The 18,578-nt window shown below is 33.6% G+C and overlaps 1 protein-coding gene across 6 annotated transcripts; it reads right to left on the bottom strand.

The window, feature by feature from the left end:
* Nucleotides 1-836: 836 nt before the first annotated feature.
* On the bottom strand, nt 837-18,341 carry LOC106177020 (cytoplasmic dynein 2 intermediate chain 1). Of its 6 annotated transcripts, none has more exons than XM_013559651.3 (29): nt 18,186-18,340; nt 17,537-17,590; nt 17,024-17,242; nt 15,996-16,418; nt 15,279-15,329; nt 14,596-14,678; nt 13,868-14,261; nt 13,466-13,513; nt 12,719-12,853; nt 12,313-12,366; nt 11,580-11,642; nt 10,585-10,677; nt 9,893-10,159; nt 9,418-9,529; nt 8,982-9,070; nt 8,520-8,643; nt 8,191-8,267; nt 7,117-7,190; nt 6,692-6,767; nt 6,018-6,126; nt 5,643-5,715; nt 5,284-5,383; nt 4,904-5,022; nt 4,515-4,602; nt 3,952-4,018; nt 3,456-3,514; nt 2,881-3,104; nt 2,568-2,640; nt 837-2,083 (listed from the first exon to the last, which is right to left on the bottom strand). In XM_013559651.3, the coding sequence occupies exons 1-29, from the start codon at nt 18,198-18,200 to the stop codon at nt 1,970-1,972; spliced, it is 3,477 nt and encodes a 1,158-aa protein (XP_013415105.2). In that variant the 5' UTR covers nt 18,201-18,340; the 3' UTR covers nt 837-1,969. The 6 variants fall into 6 exon arrangements, with proteins under 6 accessions (XP_013415105.2, XP_086872578.1, XP_086872580.1 ...); XM_087016452.1 differs by having other exon boundaries at nt 12,719-12,850; XM_087016454.1 differs by having other exon boundaries at nt 16,215-16,418.
* Between the last annotated feature and the right edge of the window lie 237 nt (nt 18,342-18,578).

Raw genomic sequence — 18,578 nt, 5'->3', positions numbered from 1 at the left:
TAAGTACACAAAATTCAAATTTATTACTGCATTTCTGCTGAGGTTAATGGTTGAACAAACACAGGAAGCTGGCGGGTGGGCGGGGGAATCTCGTAATCGAACCAGCAGCATTTTGTTTAGTCTGAATTTTTATTCAAACACACCCATTTTTTCTTTATTTAATACATAACAGGCACATTTAATTGAAGTCAATAAAATATGTTAAGTTTTTGCAAATAATACCAGTATAATCTTCTCTCAAAATGTTTTTGTAATTTTTGAATTGTGATTGATTACAATAATGCATATTGTGTGTTTGTACGTAATAATGAAATTAATAATGAAATATTTAATTCATTTCGTATCAAATGACCATATACTGTAAAGAAAGTGCCAGCTAGGGCCGTATATAAACCAAATATTTATCATAATTGTTGGTATTTCTCTTAAAGAAAACCAAAGTCTGAAGTTTTTATCATATAGATTTATTCAAACAATGAAAAATTGATACTTTCCACAGTATCTTCCTCTTCTTGGAATGTCATACATGTACCATAATTAGATTATCCATTACGATGAACACTTTAAACATTGACTGACTGACCAGTTCAAGTTAACAAGTTGATCTTATTCTTATATACACATTTCATTTATACTTTATAATTATATATTAATATATACAACAGATATAACATCAACACCAACCAATCCTGTGGTAGTATTTCCAACTTAATGTGGCATTTAAGAAATATGCACAACAGAAACTTTTGTTATAAGAAACTATTGCAAATTCACAGTACTTTCTGTCTTCAAACTTATATGCTTATAATGCTGAATAAAGAACACATTAAACATAAAATTTCAAAGCTACAAGAAATGGAATCAGATCTAAATGAAAACAAACCTCAGAGTTCCTTTCCAATTCTGCTGGAAGGGAATTTAAAGAATTACCCTATTTTTTTATTCATTATGAAGAAATCCAACCCTCTCCCAGGGCCACTGATTTATCTTGTACAATTTTTTGCACAAGAGAATTACAGAGGAGAATTGTGTCATGAATTAGCAAGAGAAATACCTGTGAATATCTACTGTAGTGAAAAATCAACCAGTGACCCTGGTGGAGGATAGTGAACTCAAGAAATCCCCCAACATGACTATTCATGACAGGAAAATCCAGGAGTCCTCCAGCATGACTATTCATGACAGGAAAATCCAGGAGTCCTCCAGCATGACTATTCATGACAGGGAAATTCAGGAGTCCCCTGGCATAACCATTCATGGCAGTGAACTTGAAGAATTTCACTGTAGTGCACTCCCCTGCACTAGAGGATTTGCCTTATTAACAACAATGTTAGTAAAACAAGAAGAATGGCTAGTATTATGATTGATTATTCATTCAGAATTCAATCACAATACTCAATGCAACTGATCAGTAGTCTTGTTTGGGTAAACACAATATGGGGGCTTTATTAAGGACATCTCATAAACCAAATTTTTCTTCGGTCATGTTAACTTTATTCCTCAATAAAAAGTTTGCCTCACACTTCCATCTCTATAATGTGAGTGCTTAAATTATCATAGACAAATAATAAGTTTCAAACACCTTAATATAATTTCAAATGGGGAACCATAAATTACAAAAATAACTGTATAGTTACTATAACATCTACAATGTTGAGTATAGATGCATGCTACAACACCATACTTTGTTGACAGTTCCTATTCTTAATGTAACTGTTTGCCTGTCTATATATTCCTGAACCAATAAATGCAAAAGCTGTCTCCTTCCACCAGCAACCATTCTAGACCCATTTAGTAACTTAAATGAAAATGTAAAGAAATAAAAAAAAATCGCATCTGGACGGAAGTTGTCATCAGATTCTATAAGCCATTTGCTGTATATTCATTTAAAAAATGGGTCATGAACATAAAAAGAGCATAAACATTAAAATAAAATAAAATAAATAAATACAACATTTCTAGAGTCAATCTAAAGTACTTTATCCACATATTTCAGGAACTCCTCCAGCTCTCCTACTTGCTGTGTTACTAAGTGTTGACTCAGAGTGTGAACATCCATCCCTCCTCTCTTGAAACTCACCACCTGCACCAAATAATATAAACACTGTTAATATGGTAAATATAATTTGATAAATAATAATTAATTATAGTTATGTGGTAAATTGATTGGACTGTATTTCAGTATAACAAAAAAATTATAATACTCATTTCCAAGGTTAAGGTTGCTTTTGACAAAAACAAACCATTGGCAACAAACCAAATGTAAACATGCAGAAATGGCCATTTGCAACTGAGACATATCAGCAACTGAGACAATGAACTGAGACATTTCAGATGTCTAATACTTTTTTATGATAACAGTTATTGCATGATTTGAAGTATTAGATAAATAGAAAAATCAATTTTCCCTAACATGAATAAAAATCTTCATATATAGTTTTAACTACATATTTTAACTACAATAACAGTTTTAAATAATAGCAATTAAAATTGGTATTATTGCAAACTGTTATTGTATATATCTGACTTGTATAATAATAATAACATCAATGTGCTGGCATACTGACCATCTGAGCTTTTCTGTTTGGGAGTCCCATTCCTGTTGCACTGTGGTCACTAGACAGCGAAAACGTACACAAACTGAAAAACAATTAGAAAATACAAATTGCTAAACATATAGGAACTATTATTCACAAGACACAAGATTCAAATATGTTCTTTAAGCTCATTTCCTGAGGATACAATTGTGATAACAAACATTGTACAACCTAAAGCTGAAGTCCTTTTACGATAAGTTATTAATCAGAGAAAAGTTGTAGACATGACACAACAAACTGTTACAATTTCACAGATTAAAAAATGGCTTTTTAGGACTCTGACCTATCCTGACTAAAGGTCTCTGTATTCACAGGTGCAGCATCATCCTTCAGTAGATCCCAGACGTGAAGTTTGGCTGCTGCATCAAGGACATAGAACACACTAGGACGACTCCTTGACCACCGTATCACCTGAACTGCATTCCCATTGGTCGAATTTAACCATGTGACCAAAGGTGTCTCCAAATGGAGGTTGTGAAGTCTAATGCTGCCGTCTGCACATCCAGCCTGAAGATTGAATTTTTTTCTCATGTCAAATTAGTTTTTTTTTTTAATTAAAACCCATACAACCAAAAGAACATAATGTGCAGTTAGAAAATACTCATGTACTATGTTAACTTATTTCCTACTTCAATCGAGTTTCTTCACTGAGACAATGAATATATTTGTATTCATCCACTTTTTCATTCAAAGAGTAGAATGATGTACTGGGGACATGAATCTAAATTAGAAAAAACTATGTCTTTTTCATAAACTATTACTTAAGAGCTTTCTTTTTCTACCTCTTTCACCCAAAATGAGTTATGCAAAGAAAAGTCTAACACAGTGACTGTACCAATACACTGTTCTGAGTCTTACCAGAAAACACTGGTGACTGAATGGAGGAAAGTCTAAACATGTCACTGGAACAGGAGCATCTGGAATATAACAGAATGCATAGTTTGTATCAAAAAGCTACAGAAAGGAAGAAGTACTAAAAATGAGAGAAGTCTACATGGTATTTAAAGTGCAGGACACATAGAGTCAGGAGATTCATGGCATGGAGGTTAAGGTAATCACTTTATACCCATTGCCTCCTCTTCATCCTGGTGTAGAGATGGGTACCAACAATTTGTGTTGGAAGGTCAACTCCTATATGCTAGTTTTATTCTATCTAGAAGGGGGTGGTAGCTTGCTTCAGACAACAGTAACAGGTAAAAAGTATCAGTCTGTAGATGCTGAAATGGGCCACCTGATTACATAGACGTGGGTAGTAAACTTGACTTATAAGGCAAAACTTACATAATAATAATAATATTAATAATAATAATAATAATAAATGTATGCTCATGCTCTACAGCAACCATGCCCTTACCTACTTCTCCCTTATATGTTCTGGGCACAGCTTTGCCACCAGATCTCACACCATGATACACATAACCCTGGAAAAAAGATAATATACATATAATAATCCTTTAAAAAGGAAACAAAAACTGCTGCTGCGGTTTTATTTACTCTAAATGAAAACGAAAAGGATTCAGGTGAAGTTTATGTGTATGTAAGATAAATAAAAATGCCTAAAATGTGGATATGCAAGTGCACACACACACATCTAAGACTTCCAGGGATAACTCTTATTTAAAACTAAAAATTGTGCTTTTTAAAAAAATCATCATACAATTAAATGCAAAACTACTTAAAAAACTAAAAACTTAAATGCAAAACTACTTTAAAAACTACTTAATTTAATCAATGTACCACACACACAAAGTTAAGTTATATATAAGCACAAGGAACTTTGAAATTATAAGTTCTGCTTTCTGAAGTATACATTCTACTCCATCCTTTATCAATCAATTAATCTCTGGTGGTCTGATTTTGGGTAAATTTTTGGTCTAAAGTAGTTCTTATCTGAAAGAAACTCTAACCACAACTTACTGAGTCAGTTCCAACATAAAAGTTGCTCGGGTTTGCTGGGGAGAGGGCCAGTTCATGAGCACGGAGACTAGACTTGAGCCTGACATCTCTGGAAAAGAAAATTGAAACCAATTAATTAATTAATTAATAATAATAAATAATAAAAGAAAAATGATAAATTAATTTAGCTGAGACTGCTTATCTGATTGCTTAGGTGACAGAACACTTGACTGAAAGAATGATAATTTTAAAAGAAACATATGCACAACAAAAAACCAAACAAATAAAAAAACAAAATAAATAAATAAATAAACAAATAAATAAATAAATAAAGTGGATGTGTAATTTGCAATGATTGAAGTTAATTATATATCACCATCATCATTGTCAAATCAAAGCCCGGTGCCTACCTTGTAGGGTTTTCCAACTTGCAAGATGAACTTTTCAACAGTTTAACTCTGCCCCCAGGGGCCAGTCCCAGATCTGACTCTGAGCCAGCCTCGTCAGGATTACTGATCTCTGCAACCACCTGGAATATACATATATATAAGAAATACATATCATACTTCATGTGTTTTATACTAAAGAGAACAAAAAAACTGATACGGTTAAGTTTTCCCCAGACTTTTGTGGAAAAAACCAGGGATCATGCTATTTGTTTTGTTTTTTAATTCATCGGTTACATTCCAAAATCCTTAACCTCTAGCTCCATTTCTTCAATAATCATAAGTATATTTTAGGCAGTCAATGTCTTAGGCTGTCAGTTCACCACAAGTCTGTGAGTCCGTACCCATAAATGCACCCAGGCATTCTCCTCTGCAGAGGCAAGCTGAAATGACAGGCCTGTCCCGAAATCAGTTTCCTTTGCACTCATCACAGATGCTTTGGCACTGAAAAATAGCAAGAAAAAAATCACTGCAAATATCAACAGCAAATGCATTTCTTTTTTCAACTCGCGCCAGAGGAAGGCTTAATTTAAGACTTTAATTAATAATAAATAACCAATTTGAAATATCTTTATCTCATATGTTTTGGGCAGTATTCACAAAAATCCATCAGTCTCTTCAAACTAGTTCACCCATGGCAAGAAAAAGTATGTAGGTAAAAGGTTCAGTTTTACTGTTTTACAATTTTTTCCCCATTATTTACCTATCAGCTGCAGACACTATAGGTATCACAGTTGTCACAGGACTGTGGTGATTTTCTTCACCAAGAATTCCAGCTGAAAACAAAATACAACCAAGAAATAGAATAGGAACTATGAAACATGTTCCTGCCAGTACCTTTTTTTTTACAGACCTTACATCACTTTAAAAAACTACTAGTCCAAATCTAAATGAAATTGTCCAAAGAAAAAATGTAAATAATGAGAAATTAACCTAAAACTACAGTTACTGCAAAAATTTCATTACGTCATTAATAACTATACAAAATCCAGTTTTGATATAAGTCCAATTCAAATTCTCAGTTAATTATCTGTCTCAGCTTGGTGAATAACATCTCATAATAATATCCGTTCTATACCTGTAAAATATGTTGGCTTCCTGAGCAGCCACTCCTCCTCTCTTGTTCTGTAAACATGGTGCATGGAGGCTGGCTCCCTCAGGTCCCATACTACCAGAGAACCATCAGTCTGAAACACAGCAACATAGGGGTGAGGTGAAGACACTAGGGGGGAATGGAGGGGGGTCAATTTAGGAGGAGATTGTAAATACCAGGCAAGATTCAAATATGTTTTTTCACCTCATTTAAAACCAAATTAACAATCATTGTATAACATGAAGCTGAAGTCTCTTTCAAATGATAAGTTATCAATCAGAGATAAGTTCTGGACATGACCCAATACAACAGACTCTATTGGTTTTAATGATGTGAAAAACCTGATGGAGGAAGGGGGGAGGCAAAAAGACTTGTGCAGAGACAGGTGTTTGGATAATTCCAATCAAGCTTGAAATATATCAACATAGGAATGAAAAGAATAAGTTAGAGGTGGGGGTAATTCATGCAGAGACTGGTGTTTGGATATTTTCAATCAGTGACACTCTGGAACAAGTCAACGTAAGAATAAGATGAAGAAATGAAGAAGTTGAAGATTGGGTGGGGGAGAATAATTTATGCAGGGACTTGCATAATTTAAATCAAGCTTGGAATATGTCAATGAGATGAAAAAGTTGGAGGGGGAGGGGCACCAAACTCACCATGCCTGCAAATGCCAAGGTGGCTTTTTCTGGACTAAAACAGCAACAGGTGGGCTGAGACTCACAGGTGAGAATTCTGAAAATGTATCATACCACATACAGGAAATGCTGGATAGTTAAAAAAAAAACAAAATTCATCACTTTCATATTACTAGACAATCCTACAAAATACATAAAACAATAATAATAATAATAATAATAATAATTAAAATAAAAATAATAGTCATGAGTACAAAAAAATGTTAACCATTAAATTACTCATTTCAGAAATAAAGAAAAATCACATTTAATTAGTATTTCTTAGACTCAGTACATAACCTTTCCTATGCCAAAATTTACAGCACCAAAGTCTTAACACTGTTTCAAGAACACATTAAATGGTTATTATTTTTTTTAATTTAGTCAGTTATAACCATTATACTTACTGTTTAGGTCTGGACGGTTCATTCGTATTCCATAAAGAGATCATTCCCTTGTTAGCTAACTCCATACGAGAGCCCTATCAAATACAAGCAACACTTCCATAATTAATTATTAACTTAAATTTATGATAATTATATCACAATATGATTCTATGTACACTAGGAATTTGAAAGGATGAGAAAATGAGGAAATATCCCTCTAGACGCAACTTGTATTTTTCAGTAGTATTTCAGATGCTGTAAGTAGTGCATGTGTGTGGTTATGCTAGAGTGAAAAGAATTCTGAAAGTGTTTGTATTATTATGTAATCTTAAAATTTTTTTAAAAGACCTTGGAAAAAAAAATTTTCCCCAAAATTTCAACATAACATGTCATTCAGATCCAGTATTAATCAAACTGCATGAAATGATATGAGGTAAAGGAATATACTAGTTAATAAAATAGCAAGTTAGTACCCAAAAAAAAAATCAAAAGTAACCAGAAACATTTTTATTAGTAGACATTCTATAATAATTTCAATTTTGTACTAACACATCAGCTTAAAATTCTTCAACAAATGGACTATAAGCAAAGTCACAAATAGTGGCTTCATGCACTTTAGACTAGGTTTAGTTTACAGATCTTGATGTAATATTCAGTAGTTGTATCAGACCAACAAATATTTTAATTTTTATCAAAACTTTACTGGACTTAGATGTACTACAATGCATTTCGATGTAATTTTTCTAAGTCCAATAAAAGAATAATAATTTAAAAATTTAGTAATAACATACACATAAAATCTCAATTGGGTGTCAAATAATTTATCAGTTTAACTGGAACTTAATGAACCAAACGTTTACCCTTCTCACTCTTCTGTATTTGTATCTGATCTAGAAGATTGTAAGAAACAGCAAAGGTTACATATCAGAGAGAGAGAGTTCATCAAAATAACTAGTATATCATTCTAAATGATAACACTATAATTCACCTGTATGCAGCCATCACATGCAAGCATTCATGCACTCAAAATTCAAAATTGTTCTATATTCTAAGTCAACCAAAGATGCAACACAGTAGATCACATCTCGTACTCACCCCTGATGGAGGTCCATGAACAGCTAACAGTAAGTTGTTCTGGACAGGTGAGAAATGGCATTGTAACACTGGACGGTCTACAATAAAAATATAATTGTAAAGTTAAAGAGGAAAGTCAATAAAACATTTGCTTCTCAACATTGACACTATCTGAACCACTGAAACTATAACCATTTATTTATCAATTAAAAAAAACATATATGCACATTAATAGTTAAGAACTTAGTTCTATTTTTCTATTGGGATTTAAAAGTTATTGACATGCAGTGCCCTTATTAAAATAATGCCTAATCCGTTTATAAGGCCTGTATTTGCTAAGTGGCAAGTACCTGCTAAGAATGATGGCTGTGTCAGAGATATGGTGCTTTCACTGAAGGACGTGTTACTTCTACTGGCCAACACCTCGGCCTGGTTCCTCTCTGCCTGGTCCTCTTCTAATAAGATTGCCACCACCTGGAATAGGAAACAGTATAGGTTATACAGGGGCAGATTTAGACTGTCTTCTGAGTTCACTGCAACAAATAATGTACATGTATAAATATGAATTTAAATACTGGCTGTTCTTCTGAAACGTTTTTGCAAGCTAGAACAGCATATAATACTTTGTCTATTTGGATAGATGTGGAAAAAATTACTGGATGCTCCCAGAGGAAGTATTTCAGAGAGTAAGCTTCACTTGAGCCTAAAAAAGAACCAGCAATGCACGAGGATGTAAGCACACTGACTTACCATTTATATGTTTATATCTTTAAAAAAATAATAAAATAAATCTATCAATTAGTATTACTCACCTGTAATGACTGCTGCAAGAACTTAGTCAGCCTGACAGAGTCCACTTTCCCACTGGAATCCACACTTTTCTCAGTTTCTTCATCATCACCTGGATAACACAAGGGTCATAGTTAAAGAAACAGTTATGAAAAAAAAATTCACAGTACTGAATTGTCTGAGAGTTCTGTAATGCAATTATAATTGAAACCCTATTACTGGGGCACCAGCAGGTAAAGCGTTTGCCCTTTTAATTTTAAAAGTTCTTTCAAATATATATTCTATTAACCCCTCTAAGAATTTATTATTTGGTGATATTATAACTATTGTCCTTCTGTTTCAATTAAATTTTAGGTAAAAAAGTTTGTTTTAAAGTTCGTTTCATAATTATTTCCGACTGAGCTATTTTTCCTTAAACTGTCTATTCTTTTATAAATGAGAAATGAGTTAATGTGAAACCTCCTGATCCCTTTAGGTCTTCTGGTGGGTGCTGGCACCATTTTTCTTTGGTTTCAATCTCTTCTGTCTGAATGTCACGATCTATATTGTCTTCATTGGTCTGTATGTAGGCCTGGACAAAATGATAAATAATACTTTAAAACACTAGAAATGATAAATAAATTAAATACTATTAAACAAATAAATTTAATGAATCTTCATTCTCGTTACTGTCAAGTCTATGGGGCTTTAATTTAAAAAAAAGGGGGGGAGAGCATAATAAGTTGATACCGAAAGCAATGTGCTCTTCTATGAAAACCATAAAAATAAAAAAATCAAGTATGTCTCGTCAAAACTGAATTCAGAAATAATTAAAAAACAAAACCACTTGAAGGAAGAAGAATCAGTTGAAATGATACAAAAATGTGACTGTAATAAATCTACAGACTTATAACTGTTTTAACCCACACAAAAGGCACACATTTCACACTGGTACCTGTTTAGTATTCATGCTCCCAAAATTCCTCATATACAGTTCATACTCTTTCACTGGAGGGAGGTCAAACAGACTAAAATTTGCCACATCCAGCTCAATAAGCTGCAGCAACTCTTGGCCACGCCGTCGTGCCTTTGACGCAGCCTTGTCTGAGATCTGGCGTTGTTTGGCTGAAACAAAGTTGATGAATCCCCGACTTCTACTTGTAACTGGTCTCTTGACTGGTTGATCTGCTCTCCGGCTGTCTGTGTTCTCGTCTGAGTCAGGCTGAAATTAGGACATTTCATATTTCTGATAGTGATCATATAGTGTTTGAGCTTTTATCATGATGGCGGTTCATTTAACAAACTACTAAGTTGAACATGGTAAATGTTATATTTTATTCATCAGTGATTCAGCACTATCGTGTGTGTGTGTGTGTGTGTGTGTGTGTGCGCACGTGCGTGTGCATGTATGTTATAACCAAGATAACGCGCACCTGAAAAAAAATCACTTCTCAATGAATTATATATTAATCATAAACTGTATCACAAATATAGTCATACTGTGTAACATAATAAAAATTTGAGCACTGCCAACCTCTGTATCCAGGTCTCTGTTACAGGAAGAGTAAAATAAATTTGAAGAGTTATCAGATTGGGCAAATTACTTATGTGTGAATCATAGATAGAAAACATTATAAAAATTCTTACTGTACTGGACCAGTCACTCCTACGTGACTCATTCAATAGCCTGGCATTCTCCTCATTCATTGCCTTTAATACCTCATCCATTTCCTCTCTTGTCTGAAACGAAAGGTTAAACATTATGGGGAATTATGTTTACATAATTATGCTTTCAGTAACTCATTTTTACAAATGGACTGTGCTTAAGATTGTACAACTGTAACAGCAAAATGAAAGTACATAAATAAATAAATAAATAAATAAATAAATAAATTAATAAATAAATAAATAAATAAATAAATAAATAAAAATAATAATAAAACTTTTCTGCTGTGTAAAACAAAGATGAACTTAACTTAATTACAATTGGCTTATCAAATAACCAATAATAAAAAACAGAATAATCAACTATAACATATTTAGGCAATTATATAACAGTCAAGTAAGGTTGACTGTTCATAGAATAATATTTTTAGGCAAAGCAGGCAAATCTTTTATTAAAAGTTTAAAATTATAAGAAAGATAATAGTAACAGCACAGTGCGTCCATAAAAGCATTTTTCTACTTATTATAAGCTATATAATTAAGCAAGGTTAGTTAGGATCTGAAATTGTAAATCGATATTATAAAAATGTAATAGAATCAGTTATATCACGAAGCCCAAAAAGACAAGTAGAAATTAAGGGTGTGAAACTACTTCAAGTTCACAAATGGGGAGAACTTCGAAATGTGTCTCTTTCTTCCTTTTTTTAAACCAATTGTTTTTATAAAGTTACACACTCATATCAGGAAGGTTCATATGTCTAGTACACATTCAAAGCCCTTTCCATGCCCTGGCATTAGCATACCAAAAGCATATAAAAAGTTTCTACAACAGACAATCTATATCATATAGCAAGTAGTACATAACTTCCTCTACATTAGTGCATAATTAGGGCCTATGCCACTCTATGTAGCCATAGAAGTGTATATTATCTATGTATCTAATGGCTAAAACATCTAAACAGGTGAAGTATAGTTACAGCATTGTCAGCATTCCAGTGAGCCACTTGCTGTAACCGGGGGGAAAGGCCCTTCAGTGGAACCTTTAAGAGGAAAAAATGTTCAAAATCAGGGGTCTTTAATACTGCTATGTTGATTACATTGAGGGGGGAGGGGGGGGAATCCAAAGGTCACTCTTTATGTAATATTACAATTATATTATCAGGCTTTCTATAGGAATGCTTTTCTTAAAGGGGTATATGGTATATCTGGGGGGAGGGGGTCTAAAAACTCAAGTGCCCCCCTCCCTGCTGTTATAGTGGAACAATGTTCTCTCTATGAAAGAACTGGTGAAGCACTCCATCTCATCTTTGCACAAGTTTGTCAAATCTGCTGACCTCATTTTATGTAGAGTCCAGTCTAGGTCATAACTTAAATTAGGGAAATAACATTGCCTTTACAAAATGTTATAAGTAACTGATTTTTGCCTAAGAATTTGTGGTTGGCATTTTCATTTGGCTAGCATACTTGAGTGTTGCACATGCAAGCCTTACTAAGGATTATGTTATTGAATAATATTATGCTGCTCGTCACAGATACTACTTGTCAACTGACAACTGCCTGCGAACTTAAAATAATTCTTCATTAAATCTGCTTCTCATATCCAATAAAAAGTGTAATTTACTGAAATATGGCTTAACACAATTGTCTGAAATAGTGTTCAAATCTATATTAATGACCAGTAACTCTGTGCATGTCACATTAGATACTTACAGCTCTAGCATCTGCAGAATCTTCTTCTTCATCTTCAAAGTCATCATCATAATCCTACGAGAAACAGTCATATCCATTATATAAAATCATCATATGTGTACTAGTATCTTTAAGTTAATATCTGTGGAGCCATAAATATTTCAGATAGTTTTGATGTTGCACAATACACCTGTTTTTATTTACTGTCACATAATAAATTTCACAGCATCCGTCCACCTACATGCATTTCTGTCCTTTAATTACAGGTATCATGCCATCTATTTTTTTTTCACTGACATTCAATTCAACACAAAAATCAATATTCTGTTTAATAAACAACAAAATATTCAATATTAAAGTAAAATAAAACAAGCCAATATATTCAACAATCACTGTGTCTACAGTACTAGCAGCCTGTTGTTTGTACCTCAAAGTCATCATCATAATCATCGTAACCCTGCTCTTCCTCGTCAGCACCCGCGTCATCTGCGCCACCCCATTTTACTTCCTTCTCCTCCTTCAGCTCCGACTTCTCTGACACTTCCTCGATCACTGTGCTCTGCTAACGTGTGCATAAATAATGTGACGAATTAAAAGAAAAAAACATACATGCATTGCAGTAAGACGACTAACAATGTACATGTATGTAACTATATGTTCTTCATCCAAAATTTCAAAAATAAAAAAAAAAAAAAACTAAGCAAAAGCTTCAAATAAACAATTAGCTGAACTAAAGCTGTGAACGGTTTGTCTTTTTTTTCCTCTCTTTGCTCACTTTTTCTTTCAAATTATCTGTCAAACTCTCACAGATAAATATGACTAAATATATCTATTTATCATTATTTCAAATAGTCTTGGTAAATTATTCATTTAGCAAAGATAAAATGCATAGTAATGTGTTTCATTCAATTAAGCTTGAAGCAACATGCAAATCAACTAAACAAAAATGATTACAGATAAAAATCCAAATCAAAACTTCTCAAACACACCGACAATGAAAAATGAATGCAACAAGAATTGGTTAATTTTGTAACAAACTGATCAATATATTTGTATGCCACTTCTGTTTAACTTATAACAAAATGCCAAAAAAGAAATTATATCCATGCTGCTAAAAGCATCTGTGAAAGCATATATGGAGACAGGCATTCTGAGTGGTCTGAAATATACTTACAGACTCTTCCTCTTTGCTTGCCTTAAGACTAGATGACTTCTCCTCTCGCTGCAAAGAAGACATGGTAAATGCGTTTTATTGCAAAAATTCGAAATTAACAATACTGCTCTACTTTCTTAGCAGAGATAACAAAACGTACTATTACATGAATTATATCTTTTTGGAACTTTTGGAAAACTGCCCTTATCAGAATCAACTGAAATGTTTAAAGACTGAACACATTCATTTTAAATGTAGTTTAGACAGTCGTTTTCTAGCAAATAGCCAATAACAATGGCTCTATTAAAACAGAATTGACTAAAGCAAAATTTAAAACAATGTCACTATGCAAGTGAGTCCAGCTTTAAACAGACATCTGTATATAACAAATTTTCTAAGTGAATTCATCTTTTAATTACCAACCTTGTCATCTCTGGAACTCCTGTCTTTGTTTCTTTCTCTGCCTTTGTCCTCATCTCTGGAGCTTCTGTCTCTATCCCTTTCCCTGTCTCTATCCTTCTCCTTGCCTCTATCCCTCTCCCTATCTCTTTCTTTATCTCTATCCTTCTCCCTGTCTCTATCTCTCTCCTTGTCTTTGGTTCTATCCCTTTCTTTATCCCTCTCTCTTCTGTCTCTGTCTTTATCTCTCTCTCTTCTGTCTTTATCTCTATCCCTATCTCTATCCCTTTCTCTGTCTCTATCTTTATCCCTGTCTCTGTCTCTTTTTTCTCTATCTCTGTCTTTTTCTCGATTTTTGTCTTTTTCTCTCTCTCTCTCCTTTTCTCTTTCTCTGTCCTTCTCTCTGTCTCTATCTCTTCTAAAAAAGGTTTGAGTACAAAACATGATGGCATACTGTTCTGTGAAAACACATTAGCAGAAATACAATTATACTGATATTAACAAGATCAAAACATGACAAAAGCTCTGATTCCACTAATCTTCAAGTGACCAACATCCAATCACTTGTCAGCACAAAACTGATATGTACAGTAAATGAATCTAAATGAATCTAATCCCGTCTTTGACGTTTAAAGAGGAAAGATGTTGTATATTTAAATACTTATCATAATTCTTCATACTGCAAGAAACTCTGCATGCTTAACTTTTAAAATGAAATTATAATATAATATAATAATATAAAGCTCAAGAACCTGTCATCATCTTTTCTCCTCTCTCTTCTGTCATCATCTCTCCTTCTGTCGTCTTTCCTTCTGTCATCTTCTTTCCTCCTTTCCTATTAAAAAGTTATATATTAGAACTATAATATGAAAGTAAACAACTACAAAAGTTAAATATCATCACAACCTTATACATTTAACCCATTCCAAAATTTTCACTTTACATAATGTCATATGTCATACTAGTACTTACTACTATTAGTAAATCATTCAGATTATCCCATACCAGCCCACCTCCAATCCCCAAAAGAAAACAAATATTATACAACAATAAGTAAAAAAATAAAAAAAAATGGAGTCCAAAGTTGACATTAACTGTAAGACTAAGCATACTTTGATCAGGGACAAATCATTGTTGGTCCACAAAAACATTTCCGCTGTCTCCCTTACACATTATTTGAATATTATAACAGTACTGTTACAGTTACAGTTTGTTACTTTTGCAAAACAAGTCCAATATTGGCATTCAAGTGTAGACGGGCCTATTAACTACATCACTTGACTTTTTGCAAAAACACAAAAGCTGGATGAATGAAAATGAAAATAAAGAAAGTGCATCTGACCTGAATTTCGGGTATGATCAAGTTGTCTGGTGATGTAAATTAGACTATTACCAGTTAAGGTCTGGTCAGTATTGCCCATTGTGAAAGTCTTACCTTGGAGTCATGATCTCTTGATTTCCTGTGTCGGTCATCTCTACTGTCCTCCTTTACATTCACACAGAAATAACCAAAGCAGTCATAAATGAAAAGTTAGAAATGCAGTAACATAAGAAAAGAATGGAAAAAAGATAAAAATGCTTATTCATACAGCACATGCATACTGATAAATATCATAAAAGAAATTTTAAAATAAGTGATACTTTTAAAATATAATAAATATATATTTTCTATAATAAGCATAAGTGTTTAAAATATACGGAGTCTACAGAACATTTAGGTTGAATATCTAACATAAAAACAAGGAGCGCAAAAGATAAATAACATGCACAGAAAAAGTAAGAAAAAAAAATTAGTGAAAATGAAAAAATTTTTTGAGAACCTGAACCTCTGAATGTGGTTTTGGATAACTTGCATGTTTTTCTGCAGGAAACATCTCACAATTCTGGTTATTGCTTTCATCATAATGATAAATTAATATCTTCATTTAGGGCATTTTTACATAAATGACAACTACTTTGCCTTCTACTTAATTTCCAATGTCTGCTCACAGCAAACTGCATTTTCCAAATTGTGTTTTACGTCGTATCCCATATCTCATTTTTCTCCTTCATTTTCATATCAAATTAAAACAGTTACCAAAATCATCTTACAGTGTATACAAGCCATGTAGGTCATCCAAAAGTTCAGACGCCAATAATCAATACTACTAACCTTTCTATTCTCCTGTGATCTGTGTCTACTATCTCTCTCCCTGTCTCTCTCTCGGTCTCTCTCCCTAGATCTCTCCCCCTCCCCATGACGTTTATGCTCTCTCTCATGTTTCTCCCCCTCTTCCCTATGTTTTCTCTCCCTGTCCTGATCCCTGTGTTTCCTATCACTATCATCCTGTTCCCTGTGGTGACCGCTTCTCTTTTCTCTATCACCATTTACCTCATCCTTGCCGCCACGCTTATCATCACGCCGATGATCATCGTCTTTTCTTTTTCGATCCTCTTTGTCTCGGTTGTCTTTGTCCCTGCTGCTCCTGTGGCGGTCATCATCCTTAGAACGTCGGTCATCGCGGTGACGGCTACTGCTTTCATGATCTCTGTCTCTGTTTTTGTCTCTGTCTTTGTCATCGCGTCTCTTGCTTTCCTGCAATAATAATGACACAGATTAAGTTTGTAACTAAAACTTGTCCAATGTTACAGTGAACACACTGTAATCAATAAAATACTGACAAGCAGCTCATCAGTCACTTAACAGATAACTTACAGAAAAAAGTAAGTGGAAATTTTTTAGAACAATTTCATCTTATGAAAAAAAAGGGAGAAAAAATAACTAAAATTTTGCAAAAAAAAAAAATAATAATCCTCATGGATTACACTTACTGATACAACCTTTTTTGTCTGAAGAGAAGTTTTCTTGAAAGGGGAAGCTTTTCTACCTCTACTTGAGTGAGCTACAGTAAGAGCACCAGCTACTCTACTGCTGGCTTTTGTTCTAGACTGTGAGAAGTTTACAGAAAAGATAGAAGGAAGTGAGAGTCAAGACAAGTCAAACAGAGAGAGACAAAGAGTGTACAGAAAAGCAGATTAACATGAGAAAATTCTACTTAGATAGTGGATAGTTCTAAACCGATGATTCTACAGATGTATGAATTCTTATAATGATAATGAATAGTTATGCAAAAAAAAAAAAAAAGACAATGCAATGCAATGCAATAACACTTTTACTTCATGTATGTACTCAACCCTGACCTCTTCTTTCTTTCTATCTCTATCTTTTCTGTCTCTGTCATCTTTCCTACGGTCTCTACTGCCTGAATCTCCATTTTCTCTGTGTCTGTCTTTTCTATCCCTATCTCTCTCCTTTTCCCTTTCCCTTTCTTTATCTCTGTCCCTGTCTCGATCTTTATCCCTATCTCTTCTTTTGTCTCGATCATCTTTTGATCTTCTCTCAGAATCTTTGTGAGCATCCTAAATAAATTATAATAAGCACATTACATTCTAACATTTTAAATAAGCCCATTTAAGTCTGTCACTGCATTTTTTCCAGAAAGATAAAATAAAAAGATTCGATATTAAAATATACGTAATTTTTTAAAGTTAAAATAAAATTTCCACAATTAAAACATGTATACACACACTCTTATCTGATGTGCTCTTGACCACTAAGAGTTGTATTTCTCTATAGTCAATAAAGACATTCATAACACTTTTCATGTCTTCAACTGTAATCTACTGGAAGGGTGTCCTTCCTATTAACATTACCTTGATAGATTTTTTTAAATCTGCCTCTTTCCATGTGTCTTCTTTTGTACGTCGCTGAAAAATACATACAGTATAGTAAATAAATATTGTTAAGAATAATTTTATGTTATAACTAAATACAATTTACTTACAAGTAGCACTTAAATAAAGCAATGTTTCTGTTTTATCAATGGTATCTAAAAATATGTTGACTATGAAGGAGGCATGTACAGGCTCTAATGCAAGCAATGGCAAGAACCGCTGTCATGGTGGTGGAAGATATATGACAGTGTTAGCAATTTTCAGTTCTGTTGTGTTTGTCTCTGTGGGAAAGATACAATTAACTGGTATTAACGTTAGCAATACACTGTGTGTCATATCAAATCATTCAACAGACTTTGGCAACGCATCACGTATTCTATGACAATTAATTATCTGTGGTGGACGAAAAATCACGCTCTTCATCAAACAGACGCCAGTAGGCAGGATTTACAAAAACTGACGCGTCTACATCTCAACTGTTTGCAACTTCTATGACAGTACAATTCAGTGGCTGAGCAGGGGTATGCAGACATTTACAGTTTCGTGTTCGTAGCAACAGAGTAAACTATGAAATTCAAAGGCGCATGGTGCATTTGCTCAAGCCACAATCTTGCTTATTGATACCTACCTTTTCCGAAGGCATTGTGGATATTCTATCCGCCCACGATCAAGCAACATATACGTAGTATTATTTGTAAATCCACAAATATTCACCTCTCTTCCATCACCGCCACTTTTCAGCAAAACTATTTCTTTAAACGCGCATGCGTAGAAAGCACTTGCCGGTATTGCAGTAAAATGTCAAAATAAATACAGAGCATCCATTAACATTTGGCTGTCACAGATCTGCTCATTTGATCCACTCTTGCTTCTTGTGAAAGCAAATGAGGTTAAAATACAAATATCTTTTTTACAGATTTTCATGTTTTACGACTTTATTTGCTGTAAGTGGATACTTTAGAACAGTCCAGAAGAGTCCATTGCGGTGGGAATGAAAGTGGCAAATCTAGGTACGACAGAT

This window comes from Lingula anatina, chromosome 7, assembly GCF_051362555.1.
Source record: "Lingula anatina isolate TDL-2025a chromosome 7, LinAna3.0, whole genome shotgun sequence".
In the NCBI taxonomy this organism is placed as follows: domain Eukaryota; kingdom Metazoa; phylum Brachiopoda; class Lingulata; order Lingulida; family Lingulidae; genus Lingula; species Lingula anatina.
Note: the sequence above shows the minus strand (reverse complement) of the source record. Positions and strands in the feature narration are given on the sequence as shown.

Bases quoted from the DNA above. Each gene is read 5' to 3' on its own strand.
- LOC106177020 (XM_013559651.3), bottom strand. The intron at 16,419-17,023 runs GTCAGGGTTGAG...TTATTATTGCAG, and splicing joins GAGATAGAAAGAAAGAAGAG to GAAAGCAAGAGACGCGATGA. The intron at 15,330-15,995 runs GTTAGTAGTATT...GTGAATGTAAAG, and splicing joins GATCACAGGAGAATAGAAAG to GAGGACAGTAGAGATGACCG.